Consider the following 13,790-nt stretch of genomic DNA (forward strand, 5'->3'; position numbering starts at 1 on the left):
ACTTGTAAATTGCTACAAATTTCAACAAGTGAATTAAGGAATAACCTCGGCTTAACTTCAACTTGTAAATTGCTACAAATTTCAACAAGTGAAGATAAGGAATCAGCTTAATTCCAACTTGTAAATTGCTACAAATTTCAACAAGTGAATTAAGGAATAACCTCGGCTTTTTCTTTGCCCCCAATGTGAACCTGAGTTTGACTTGGGTTCACATTAATTATGTCTTCAATAAATATCAATGCATAACTTTCTTAATCATGTGTGTTGAAGGAATTCTGAAAGGACTTTATTGATGATATCGGCCAAAATGTGATGTACATCTAATGATAAAAAAATTTCAAATTACAAGTATTCCAAGGTCTGGGCAGTGCTTTGCCCTCATTGTCCTCAAGCCGATATGCTCCATTGCCTAATATTGAAGTAATTTTGTAGGGTCCTTCCCAGTTTGGGCCAAGCTTGCCTTCCCTGGGGTCCTTTTTGTTTCCGACGACTTTTCTCAGGACTAGGTCGCCGACTTGAAAATCTCTTGGATTGACCTTCTTGTTGTAGGCTCTGGCAAGCTGTTGCTGGTATACTGCAAGCTGAATGGCAGCTTTCTCTCTTCGTTCTTCTAATAAATCCAGATCTCGGGCTAAGAGTATGTCATTGGTGCCATTCTCTACTCCCTGGGTTCTGATCCCTGGGATGCCGATCTCTAATGGGATGACTGGTTCTGTGCCATAAGCCATGGCAAAGGGGGATTCTCCTGTTGATCTTCTCGGCGTAGTCCGATATGCCCAAAGTACATTGGGCAGTTCGTCTACCCATTTTCCTTTTGCTGCCTGCTGCCTTTTCTTTATTCTATCCAGAATTACTTTGTTGGATGCCTCTGCTTGCCCATTGCTTTGGGGAAAACTTGGTGTTGAGAAATAATTCTTGATCTTGAATTTTGCACAAAAGTTCTTGATGAGTTTGTTGTCAAACTGTGTTCCGTTGTCGGCAACTATTGCTCTTGGAATCCCAAATCTGGTGATAATATTTTTCCATATAAAATTCTTGACGTCCACATCTCGGATTTTGGCAAGAGGTTCTGCCTCTATCCATTTTGTAAAGTAGTCTGTTGCTACCAGCAAGTATTTTCTCTGTCCAGTTGCCTGGGGAAGTTGTCCAACCAGATCCATGCCCCATTGGGCAAACGGCCAAGGGCTGGATACTGGGTTTAGGTCAGCAGCTGGCTGATGTATCAAAGGTGCAAACCTTTGGCATTGTTCGCACTTCTTCACATAGGCTTCGGCATCCTTTTGCATGTAGGGCCACCAGTACCCCTGGGTAATGGCCCTGTGGGCTAATGATCGGCCCCCAGCATGGCTTCCACAAATTCCTTCATGGATTTCATAGAGAAAATCTTCAATCTGCAAAGGGTGTACGCACCTTAAGAGCGGTCCAGTGAAGGACCTTCTGTAGAGATGGCCTTCTGCTGTTAGGCTGAATCTGGCCGACTTCAGTCTGATTTTATGTGCTTCCTTATGGTTTTCTGGCAGCTTCCCTTCTTTTAGGAATGCAATGATTGCATCCATCTAGCTTGGTCCCAAGTCTACGCACATTGCTTCTTGTTTGGTGCTCTGTTTGTCTATGCTCGGGGCCGACATGTAATCGATCATAATTGTCCTTGTTTTTCCAGTTTGAATTGAACTGGCCAGGTTAGCCAACGCGTCGGCGTGGGTGTTGTCATCTCGGCTAACTTGGAGTAATCTGCAGTTCTGAAATAGGGCTGCCAGTCGGATGACTTCCTTTGCATATGCCGACATTCTTTCGTCTCTGGCTGCAAATTCTCCTGTTGACTGGTTAACAATGAGTTGTGAATCACAAAAAACAATTACCTCGTCTGCCTCTGCTACTGCTGCTAGCTTTAGCCCTGCAATTAATGCTTCATATTCTGCTTGATTGTTGGAGGCTTTGAACCCCAGACGGATGGACTGTTCTACAATTTCTCCATCTGGAGATATCAGCAGTACTCCTGCTCCTGCTCCCTGGCGGTTTGAACTTCCATCGACGAATAGTCTGAATGAATCGCCGATGTAGATGCTGCATGGTCTGAGCTTTTCTTTCTCTTGCTTTTTTGTCTTTGACTGGGATTCTTTTTGCTTGTTGGGGCAATGCTCATCTTGGCTCGACGGAGCCCGAGGTGTGATGGCTTCAGGTGTGAGTTCTGCGACGAAGTCGGCCAAAACTTGGCCCTTTATTGCTGTTCTCGGCCTAAACTCTAGGTCAAACTGGCCCAGTGTTACTGCCCATTTTGCTATCCTTCCTGTTAAGTCTCCTTGATGCAACAAGGACTTCAGTGGGTGCTCTGTTAGGACCACAATCTTGTGTGCCTGAAAGTAATGGCTCAATTTCTTTGAAGCCATTACCAAGGCTAGCATTAATTTTTTCAGTGGTAGGTATCTTGTTTCTGCGTCGGCCAAAGTTTTACTTACATAATAAACAGCCTTTTGTTCTCCTTTTTCCTCTCGGATTAGCACTGCACTGACTGCGTGTTCTGAGACTGCTAAGTACAAAAATAGTTCCTCCTCTGGTACTGGGTTGGAAAGAACCGGAGTTGTGGTCAAGTACTTTTTTAGGTCGGTTAAGGCGGCTTCACATTCCTCTGTCCATAGGAAGTCCGTGGCTTTTTTCACCAGGTTGAAGAAGGGTCTGCACTTATCTGAACTTCTGCTGATGAATCTGTTTAGGGCTGCGGCCCTTCCAGTAAGCACTTGAACTTGCTTTGCCGATGTCTGGCTCTGTAAGTCCAGGATGGCCTTGATTTGGTCTGGGCTGGCCTCAATGCCCTTTCTTGTTACCAGATATCCTAAAAATTTACCTGATCCAACCCCAAAGGCGCATTTTGAGGCGTTGAGTCGGAGCCGATATCTTTTGAGTATGTGGAAGACCTCTTTTAGGTCGGCAAGATGACCCTTTGATTCCTTTGTCTTTACGACCATATCGTCGATGTAGACTTCTACTGTTTTGCCAATCAGATGCTTAAACATCTTTGTTACTAACCTCTGATAGGTTGCTCCTGCGTTTTTTAACCCAAAAGGCATTACTTTGTAACAGTACAGGCCTTTAGGGGTGATGAACACGGTTTTCTCATCGTCTGGAGGGTACATGGCAATCTGGTGGTATCCTCTGTATGCATCCAAAAAACTCATCCTCTCATGTCCTGAAGTGGCGTCTACCAGTTGGTCGATTTTGGGCAGGGGAAAGCTGTCTTTGGGGCAAGCTTTGTTGAGGCTGGTAAAGTCTACACAAACCCTCCATTTGCCATTCTTCTTTTTTACTACTACTGTGTTGGACAGCCATGTCGGGTACTGAACTTCTCGGATGGCCCTGGCCTCCAGGAGTCTGTCTACCTCTTCTTCTACTGCTTCGACGTGCATCAACGTCGGTCTTCTGGCTCGTTGAATCACAGGTTTTGCCGATCTGTCGACATTCAGTTTGTGGCAAGTGACCTCGGGGTCAATGCCTGACATTTCATAAGGTGTCCAGGCGAACACCTCTATGTTTGCCCTTAAGAAATCTTCCAGTTCTTTCTCTTCTTCTCTAGCTAAGCCTGAGCCGAGAAGAAAGAAACGCTCTTCGTCGTCCTCTTGGACGAAAACTTTTTTTAGCGCCTCTTCGCTCTTTGCGGCTGTTCTTTCCCGACGTCTTCTAGGACCTCCATGTCCCCATCTTCAACTTCTGCGTTCCTTGGCTCCTGTATACTACAGGTGGATTTCATTGCTGTCATGGAGCAATTTTTTGCTTGTAGTTGATCTCCTCTGACTTCTTCAATCCCATGCTCTGTTCGGAATCGTAGTAGTTGATGCAACGTTGAGGGAACTGCCCCCATTGCATGCAACCACGGCCTTCCCAAGATGATGTTGTATGGTGAGGGTGTGTCAATTACCAGGAATTCCGTCTGGATCTTCTTAGTGCCGGCTTGTACCTCCAAGCTTGTTGCACCCAGTGGCCATGTCGGCGTTCCATTAAAGCCGACCATCGGGCCGCTGGATTGTTCTAAGTCATCAGGGTGAAGGCCTAGCTCCTTATAACATCTGACATACATGATGTCACAGGAGCTGCCTTGATCTATTAGGATGCATTTTACTTGGCATTCCCCAACCTGGAGGGATACTACCAAGGCATCATTATGCGGATGTTGGACCAATTCTAGGTCGGCTTCAGTAAAGGCTATCATCGGCCCTTGGCATTCTTCTGGCCGATGTCTCTTTTCCCCGACTTGGTAAATATGCTGTAAATGTCTTACCCTCTGGGTCTCTCCTCTGACTTCGTTTTCGTTGACCCTTGAGTGGATCACATTAACCACCCTCGGTTCTCCTGCTTGTGGTAGCTGTGCTGGGGGAGGGGGTGCTGCTGGTGCTTGAGGCAACCTTGCCTGTTCTTCCCTTGTTCTGGCCTCATCGACCAGGTCCCTCAGAAGGCCTTGTCTTATCAGGTCTTCCAAGTGTGCTTTTAAGGCTCTGCAACCTTGAGTTGGATGCCCTTCTTCATTGTGGTAGGCACAACGTCTACCAACGTTCCTTCCCATGAATTCCCCCGGTGCTCTTGTCGGAGCCCTGAAATAAGGTTGATTTCGAATCCTATCTAAGACTTTATGGATTGGGATCCGGAATACCGTTGTTACCACCTGTTTATTTCTCAACTCTGTTTCTTGTTTGGTCAGTCCAGTGTTGCTTCGGCTTCGCTTCGGCGAGCCGTTTCCCTTTTCTTACTTTATCTTTTTGTTTCCCGATGTATCTTTTTCGGCTCTGGCATACTTCTCGATCCTTGCCATGAGTTCTTCCATGCTTTTTGGCAATGTTTTTGCCAAAGACTTCCGTAGCGGGCAGTCATCTTTCAGGCCGTTTTTGAAAGACACGACCGCTACCTCTTGGTTGCATTCGGGTATTCGGTTGAACACCTCGTAGTACCTCTTCGCATAGGCCCTAAGGCCTTCTTCCTTGGTGATTCTTAGAGCCATCAAAGCATCAACCCTCAGGGGTTGCAGCTTGTTGGTCACGAACCTGGCCACAAACATCTCGGCCAGGCCTTCCCATGTCTTTATGCTTCCCTTTGGTAATTTATGGAACCAATCGGATGCAATTTCCCCAAAGGATGAGGGGAATACTTTGCAGAGCAACAGCTCGTTCCCGCTGTATAACGCCATTGAATTCAAGTATAGTCCAACATGAAAGTTTGGGTCTGACTTGCCATCATAAATTTGGAACCTCGGCATGCTGAATCTTTTTGGTGGTTCGAATTTGTCTAGTTCCACCGAGAAGGCTGTCTTCGGTTTTACTGGGGAGTTTACCTCGGCTTCAGTATTATGCTGCCTCCTTTTGAGGTAGTCCCTCAGGTCTTCTTTGCTCCTCCCTAGAGCTCGGTTGTCTTTGGATTTTAGTCTTTTTGGTACACTACTTTCGTCCTCGTGGTGGGTCCGTTTGGATCTTTCTCCATGGGTTGTGTCAAAGCAGAGTGCTTGCTTTTGAATATGCCGATGTTCTTTGGGCTCTGGATTCTTCGTGTGGTGCGTCCTTCGGGACTCCTCTTGCCTCGGTTCTTCTCGTCCGACTTCCCCGGAAGGCCGGTGAGAATGCCTTCCGCTCCTGGTATGCTGAGGGACGTCGGGGATTGTTTTTCTTCCGCCCCTCTGGGCGTTGGTTGCTGGCATCGGTGTATCTTGTAGCGGGTATGGTGGCTGCATAACATTATTTTGCATCATGAAGTTGACGACTGATTGAAGGTCTGCCAGCTTGTTCGCTAATTCTTTTACTTCCTCATCCCTCCGTAGGCACCTGTCCCTCCATACCTGGAGGTTATCTTCATTGTAGTACTTTCCTTGGTTTATCCTTTTTGACGTGTCGCCTTCCGGGGTGACGTCGTTCTCTCTGTGACCTTGGTCGCGAGCTTCTGTATTGTGGTTGTCTCCTTTAATGTCAAGGTCAATTGGTCTGCCATTCCCAGTGGGAGCGTTATCCCCAATATTTTCCTGCTGTCCGTTACTGGCCATCTATTCTTCCTTCGTTCCCACAGATGGCGCCAAATTGTGTGGGTAAAAATCTGACCACACTGTCTGCTTAGTGATCAACTGGAGAGCACAGGCAGAATAGATGGCTTCAGCAACCTGAAACAGAAAGAAAAGGCTCCGGCGGTGGTTCTTCCACCCGGGGGCACTCCGACGATCAAGTCAGTATATCTCTCAAAGATAATCAAGTGCAAAACTTAATACTCAAAACTTAAATTGCATACCTTAGACCCACGGGGGTGCCTTTCTTTTATAATATACTCAATCCAAGTCCCACTTGAAGTATGACTTCTATGAACTCCAATTTTAGTGCTTACTTTGGACTCTTTAAGAGATAAAGATAAACTCCCTAAGAGCTTTATCCTTATCTTGGTTAAGTCTCCTCTTTGCCTTAGGACTCTTGTCCCTTATCTGTTTATCTCGGATTCCGATATCCTCGGGAATAACCTCGGCAACTCCGAGATCTTCTCGGCATAACTACCACGACACGTGGCACCTCGGCTGACACGTCGGCGTCACCATGCCACGTGTTGGTATTTAGAAAATATATCCTCACACTACTACAAAGATATTCTCTTTCATCATCAGTCAATAATCATTAAACCCATCTATGATCGTACATACACTAGTAAAGTTGTTTACAATTCTCTTTACATCCACAATATAGTTTCTCTTGATGAATGGGGTCCTCCTTTTCAACTCAGAGATTTACCTGGTCATACAATCCAATATAGTTATTATGACTATATGGATGCCTGGTTTAAAGTTCTCCTGTATCAAAATAAGTCATACAGTCACTCCTGGTTCCTCTAATTTGACCATAAATTCAAGTCAGAATTTCCCACTTGGTTTCTTCGATGGTGGACTCAGCATGGTGCTATTCCTGAAATCTTCCCCTCTGTTTTAATTGAACAAGTAAATTATTTCTCTTTTGTTTTTAAACTCAGTCAACAACAAAAACAATTTCCCTGGTTACTCATTTTTATATCCAAATATAAAGTTCTCTGGATACTTAAATGGTAATATCCTATTTTTGATAACTTGGTTATTCGCCAATACTTTGTTAAATGGTGGGATAATTTTAAACCCCAACGCATAATTGATCAAGTTCAAGAAGAATTCCCAGTCAATCTCCATACACCAACACCTGCAATGGTCAAAGCTTAGCAGAACCCAACTGCTTCAGTCACCCAAGGAATTCAAGGAAGCCTAATTCCACCAGTTAGACTTGGAAGTCCAACAACTAGCTCTTCCAAGCCCAAATCATCCAAATCTAAGTCAGATCAGTTAAAGCCCAAAGCTAAGACCAAGTCATCCAGTGATGAATTAATCCAGATGGCCAAGCTATTGATGGCCCAAGCCAAGTCACAGGTTGGAGATGAAACCTTTGAAGAATCTAGTTCCTCCGAGGCTTCAACCAATAATGATCCTTATGGGCCCCAGTTTCAAGATGCTTAGGACCCATATGCTTAAACAGTCAGCCATTGGATTCTATATATGTATAAATCAGCTTCAGTCACATCTTTTAATTTGAGAAAAGCTACTGATATACATATATATATATATATATATATTGATTCCCCATTAGTCAACTGTGCAGTCACGTTCCCTCACTGCAAGTAAAAAAAAAAAGGGTAAAAAAGTTATTGGTCACGGAAAAATGCTCTCTGCACCTATGTACCTCTTATTTTCAAGCTTTTTAGAAGTCACAAGTCTCACAGTATTTTCCAACTTTTGAAGTCACAAGCCTCATGGCTCCAGTCACGGGCCTCACACTTCCAAGTTTCACAAGCTCAACAGTAATCAACTTTGCCTATAAAAGAGGCATCTCAGTCAAGACCAAGGCAGAGGGAAAAAGAAGGAGTTCACAATTTTCTTTCGCAATTTCTCTCAGTCTCTGTAAAAATTTAAGTTTGTTTTAAAATTTAGTTTTAAAGGATGCAAGTAGAAGCTGTATTTTCCAGTTATTTTCAGTAAACAATTCTATATTTTCCGATTACTTCCAGTAACCAATTGTAAGTTAATATTGTGATCTTAATCTACTTATTTGTTCTTATTTAAAACATTTTATTTCGTTTAGTTATGTTTATTTAATTTGTTAGTTTATTAAATTTATGTACATATTTGCTTGAAATTGACTTGAGATTGTAACACAAAGAGACCAGACGGTATGAGCTGGAATTTTGTAACATATGATTGTATTGTTCTGTGCTGGTATCAATACCAAAGAAGCTTAACAATTTATCACCTAGTTCTGCTTCTTTATCAATAAGACTGGTTGGTACAACTTATTGGGACCGTTTATAGTTTTTTTCATTTGGGAAATCATGCTAACAACTTTATGATGAAAAAATTGCATAATTGAGAAAATTTTTAATTATTGAGAAGTTGATGGAGTAATGTTTTGAATTTCTGATTTTTTAATAACTTTTAATTTACAAGGAACTGCACTGAATGGAGTCAATATGCATGATGTGCCAAGGCTACATGGTTCCCCTCATTTGATGATTCCAAATGTAACTTGATCTACGTTCTCTTGTTATTTTCATATCTGTATTACTGTAAGTAGAGTAACAGACAAAGTGAATTCTCTTGTTCAAAAGGTTCAATGCCGTTTGACAAAAAATGAAATTTCCACTAATCAACAAGCATAAAGTGAATATTAATAAAATTTGCAGGGTAAAATTCAGTACACACCACCATAGGAATATATTTCTCTTCTCAAACACTTCTTTGTCACTAATAGTTGCATCTCTAGTCATAATCAATAGAAAACAATATATTTTCCTTCCATTCTCTTCTCAAATTTATTACATATTCAACCAATGTAACAACAGTGATCTTCTTCAAGGGCACTTGAACTTGCCGCCATGGGTGGTCATGTCAGTGTAGCACTTACCACACTGCTCTCGATTGCCATATGTTCCTGGTGGAACACATTTGCATCGGTCACAGCAAGTCATGCATGCCCTCAAGCATAGTCTCTTCCTTGAGTGTAATTTGCACCTCTCTACACAAAGGGGGATGCATTCTGCACATATTTATCAAATGCATTGTTAGAAAACTATAAACCGAATCAATCTAAGCCATGTGTCCCAATCACGTGAAAACATATGGTACCTATTCTTGTCCTTGGTGGGGGCTTAGTTGGTGGCTCATTGACTGGAGGAGCAGGAAGTACTGGTGGCTTGACCGGGGGAATGGTTGCCGGTGCCTTGACTGGGACTTGAGCAGGAACCGGTGCTTTCACTGGGCTGTGAGCTGGGGCTGGCACCAGGACTTCGGCATAAGTAGCCTAAACCAAGTTATCAAATTTAACATTCATTCAATATAATGGCTCAGCTCTATTGTGTTCTCTTTTACATATATCAATAAATACAGTTGAAAAGGCAATTTTTTTTCCAATTAAACTGGTTTGTCAATGTCTAATTAACAAGGGAATCTTCCTAAAAATAGGAGGTCAAAACCCGCAACCTCTTTCAAATAAACCAATATAGCCTTTTTTGTTAATTAGACTTAGAACCGTGCCCCCAATCATGTGGTGGGAAGCTGGAGTGAATATCACACAAAATGTATATAATTTGTTGGATATAATTGAACCAAAGTTATCTGAAAAACCAATTACTGAGCTATCTAGTCGTAAAGAGGAGCCAGACATGGCTTTAACATTACCTCTGTCAAGAATTCCTCATCATTACATGAAACCTACGAAAGTGTGAGACGTCTACAGAAGTAAGAAATTTATAGGGTAAAAGGAAAGAATAATTTATCTAACTTAATGTTTTATGCTTAAATTAGAGCATGATTGAAGAACCCAATGAAGAAATATGTCTACTTATCCTACTCTCTATGCGAGGAAAAAAAAAAGTTATGGTATTCGAGTCACGGAAATAATCTCTTTAGAAATATAATAAGGTTTGCGTGTATCTTACCCTCCTCAGATCCCACTTTAACAGGAGTCTCGTGCATTGAGTTGCTTGATAAGGAAAAAGGAAAGAATAATTTATCTAACTTAATGTTTTATGCTTAAATTAGAGCATGATTGAAGAACCCAATGAAGAAATATGTCTACTTATCCTACTCTGTATGCGAGGAAAAAAAAAAGTTCTAGTATTCGATTCACTAAAATAATCTCTTTAGAAATGTAATAAGGTTGCGTGTATCTTATCCTCAGATCCCACTTTAACAGGAGTCTTGTGCATTGAGTTGCTCATATTTTTTACTCTGTATTACTCAAGAAAAATGATATACAATGAAGCTCGACAAACCACAATGCATACACCCTTTTAGAGGGTATGAGAGAGAGAGACATACCCTTGTAGTAAGTACAAGAAAAGAGGCTAGCAGAAAGAGCATAGTTTTCGAACCCATTGTAAAGTAGTATAACAAAAGAAGCCAAAGAGTACTCAAAAGCTACTTGGTGAAGTGATGATTCAAGCAGAGCATGAAGCTGTTGTTTATATAGAGAGAGCAAGAGTGATGAAGACAAAAGTACTCCCAAGCTGGTGTGGGTCATATGATCAAATTCCACTAAGATCAGAGAGACAGTAGTGAATGGTCCTGGATGGATAGATGTGGTAGCTAAATCTGACTGAAGGCTCTCAACCCACATGCCACAAGCTTTGTGTCTGGCTGCTAAATTTTAATATATCCATTCTCATCGGAGTGTGTGTATGTGCTGTTTGTTACAATAATTTATTAACCGGCACACGAGGTCTTTCTTAGGAACTTGGAGCTGGTTCAGTTGGTCGACTTCATCATTTAAGAAATTAAAAAAAAAATGACGTTATATATGGACTCTGGTTCATCTTGGTTCTTTCATACTTGAAAACGTGTCTACCCCCAGTACCTAGGGGAGCCATGACCAACACCATTGCCTCGTGGGGCATAGAGGTATCTTTGTAATTTTTCAATTTAGCACTTTCTTCTACTCCAAAAAATGTTACTGAAAAGTTATTTTTTTATATGTGCCAAAGGGTTTAATCTTCATTAAAATGGTGGGCAGGCTTCTGTTGTACAGGCTAATTATAACAATTGCTACCCCATCAAGGGCCAGCAGTGCAAAATGGTTGGCCTAAGCTAGAAATTTACCCTAAAATTGTAACTTGCCTAGAGTTTTCCAACACCTTATAATAATATATAGTTGTTAATGTAAATTGTGTAAATGTAAATTACCACTACCACCCACTCCACCTACCATCTCCACTACCACCCACTCCACCTACCACCTTCACTACACTACACTACACTACACCTACTACCACCTTTTCTTCTATATATAGGAGTTGTAATACATAACAACATACAATACAATCAATAATAATACATCAATTAACATGGTATCAGAGCAAGGTTGAGAATCTAATAATTCCGCTTCACTGGCGGGCGGCAGCCTCGCCTTGGCCGCCCGCCGGACCTCTACTGAATTCTACTCTCTTTCTCTGACTATCCGTCTCTACTCAACTCCCTCTCTCTCTCTCTCTCTCTCTAAAAGAGACTCATGGCTTCATTATTCCATCCCTCTCCACCCTCTCCCCTTCCCAAGCCCACCCCACACCACCACAGAACCACCACCAAAATCAACCACCGCCGAACACCCATCATCAAATGCACCACCTCTTCATCACCCCCTTTCGATTCCTCTTCCCTCACCAACAACGCCACCACCCCCACCAAACCAGTACCCAAATCACCCTCGCCGGAGTCTCCTGCGGCGGCGAAACACCGGCGTCCGGCCGAGGAAACCATCCGCGAGGAAGCCCGGCGCCACAGCTCCGCCCACAACTTCTCCGCCAAGAGCAACGAATCCTATTCTCTCGACGAGATCGTCTACCGGAGCCGCTCCGGTGGCCTCCTCGACGTCCAGCACGACATGGCTGCTCTGAAGCAATTCGACGGCAATTACTGGCGCTCACTCTTCGGCTCCCGCGTCGGCAAAACCACCTGGCCCTACGGCTCCGGCGTCTGGTCCAAGAAAGAATGGGTATTGCCTGAGATCGACAGCGATGACATCGTCAGCGCTTTCGAAGGCAATTCCAACCTTTTCTGGGCTGCGCGTTTCGGCAAACAGTTTCTAGGCATGGACGATTTGTGGGTCAAACACTGCGGGATTAGCCACACTGGTAGTTTCAAAGATCTCGGCATGACGGTTTTGGTCAGCCAAGTCAATCGCCTCCGCAAGATGAAACGTCCGGTGGTCGGAGTCGGTTGCGCTTCCACCGGCGACACCTCCGCCGCCCTCTCCGCCTACTGCGCCGCCGCCGGTATTCCCTCCATCGTTTTCTTACCCGCAAATCGACTCTCAATCGCCCATATGGGTCCCCACACTCAGCTCCACCCTGGACACCATGTGGTCCAGCATAGAGTCCAGCCTCGCCAAGTCCGGCTCAGCCAGCTACCTCGTCCCGATACAACCGTTCATCTTTAGCTTCTTCACTCGCACTCTCATCGGCGCTGACACGGCGGCTTCGCCTGAAATCGCCAGTTCCGGCTACGCCATGCTGGACATCTGGCTCGCTCTCCAGCTCCTACCCACCGTCAAGGACCGCCCAATCCTACCCACTGAGTTAAGACTTGGTCTACCAGGATCCCAATCCCCCGAACAAGATTCAGATCTTAGCCAGCTGAGCTCGGGAACTTTGAGGAGAAGCCCTTGTTTCCTTGGGTCCCTTCAAAAGATGGAATCTATTCATCATCACAAAAGACTGTTGTTTCAGGCAGTCTCTCTCCATGGACCCAACTTCTTAATATAATATCACCCCACTCAATTTTATTTTTCTTTTTTATTATTTTACTCCATCATTTGAACAGCACCCGAAACACAAATTGATTTGCCCGTGTCTCTCTTTTCTCTCTCTCTCCCTTTACACCCTCTCTTTCCTTTCTTTTTCTTTTAATATTTACCTCCACTACCTTTTGTCTTTCCAATGCAGCCACCATCTTAATCTATTCTTATTACCCCACTTTCTCTCTCTCATTTTTTTTTTCACTTTCCAATGCCCTTAATCTATTCTTATTATAATTTAAAAAAAAAAAAAAAAACACAAAACCATATACAAAACCAAATACCAACCCCATTGCAGGTTTTCACAAAACCGTGGGCCACGAAACTTTTTTTTTTTATTATTATTTCTTTGCAAAAAAAAAAAAAAAAAAAAAACAGCTGACGATGAAGACGAATTGCACACCAAACCTTATTTTATTCATCTCCGGGATCTACCCCGATCACAATTTTACACACAAACACCAAAAAAAAAAAAAAAAAAAAAAACCAACCCACATCCACAGGTGGGCTTTTTCTTCTCTACTCTGCCGCCGGTCTCTTCTTCTTGCCTCCATCCTGGGCGGCTCTTGACGGTGCTACCTCAGTACTTCCTTGGCCGCCGAGCACGTTCACTCCTCCCTGCTCCTCTCCTGCAGCATATGGCGGACCTCCAAATCGGAACATCACGGTGGCCTTCCGCTTCAGCTCCTTGTTTTCCGCCTTTAGCACACTTATCTCTGCTCGCGCATCCTTATACATGCGTTGGAGCAGAGCCAGTTGGGCGTTTAATTGCTGCACCTCATTTGTCCTACTCTGCAGCCGGTGCGACAAGTTTGTGACCGCCGTCATGGACTCCACACATGCCTTCAACGTATACTGATTCGCCTCCACATCCGTTTGCACTGCCATTTTTTGCTCCACCGACTGCATCGGAAAGTTCAACGGAGCTAACCCAGTGGTGTTTGGTTGAGGTTCACGGGACACCGCACCCGTTATCTC

General features: G+C 43.6%; 2 protein-coding genes across 2 annotated transcripts; one reads left to right on the forward strand and one right to left on the reverse strand.

The window, feature by feature from the left end:
* Positions 1–8,690: 8,690 nt before the first annotated feature.
* LOC114261659 (uncharacterized) lies at positions 8,691–10,645 on the reverse strand. Its single transcript, XM_028201945.2, has 4 exons — positions 10,343–10,645; positions 9,701–9,733; positions 9,149–9,323; positions 8,691–9,059 (listed from the first exon to the last, which is right to left on the reverse strand). Exons 1-4 carry the CDS (start codon positions 10,397–10,399, stop codon positions 8,875–8,877), a joined length of 450 nt encoding a protein of 149 aa, XP_028057746.2. The 5' UTR covers positions 10,400–10,645; the 3' UTR covers positions 8,691–8,874.
* Positions 10,646–11,272: 627 nt separating this feature from the next.
* LOC145790735 (threonine synthase, chloroplastic-like) lies at positions 11,273–12,753 on the forward strand. Its single transcript, XM_082869290.1, has one exon. It carries the CDS (start codon positions 11,529–11,531, stop codon positions 12,453–12,455), a length of 927 nt encoding a protein of 308 aa, XP_082725416.1. The 5' UTR covers positions 11,273–11,528; the 3' UTR covers positions 12,456–12,753.
* The last annotated feature ends 1,037 nt before the right edge of the window (positions 12,754–13,790 follow it).

This window comes from Camellia sinensis, chromosome 1 (assembly GCF_055761805.1).
Source record: "Camellia sinensis isolate YWXY chromosome 1, ASM5576180v1, whole genome shotgun sequence".
Taxonomy (NCBI): domain Eukaryota; kingdom Viridiplantae; phylum Streptophyta; class Magnoliopsida; order Ericales; family Theaceae; genus Camellia; species Camellia sinensis.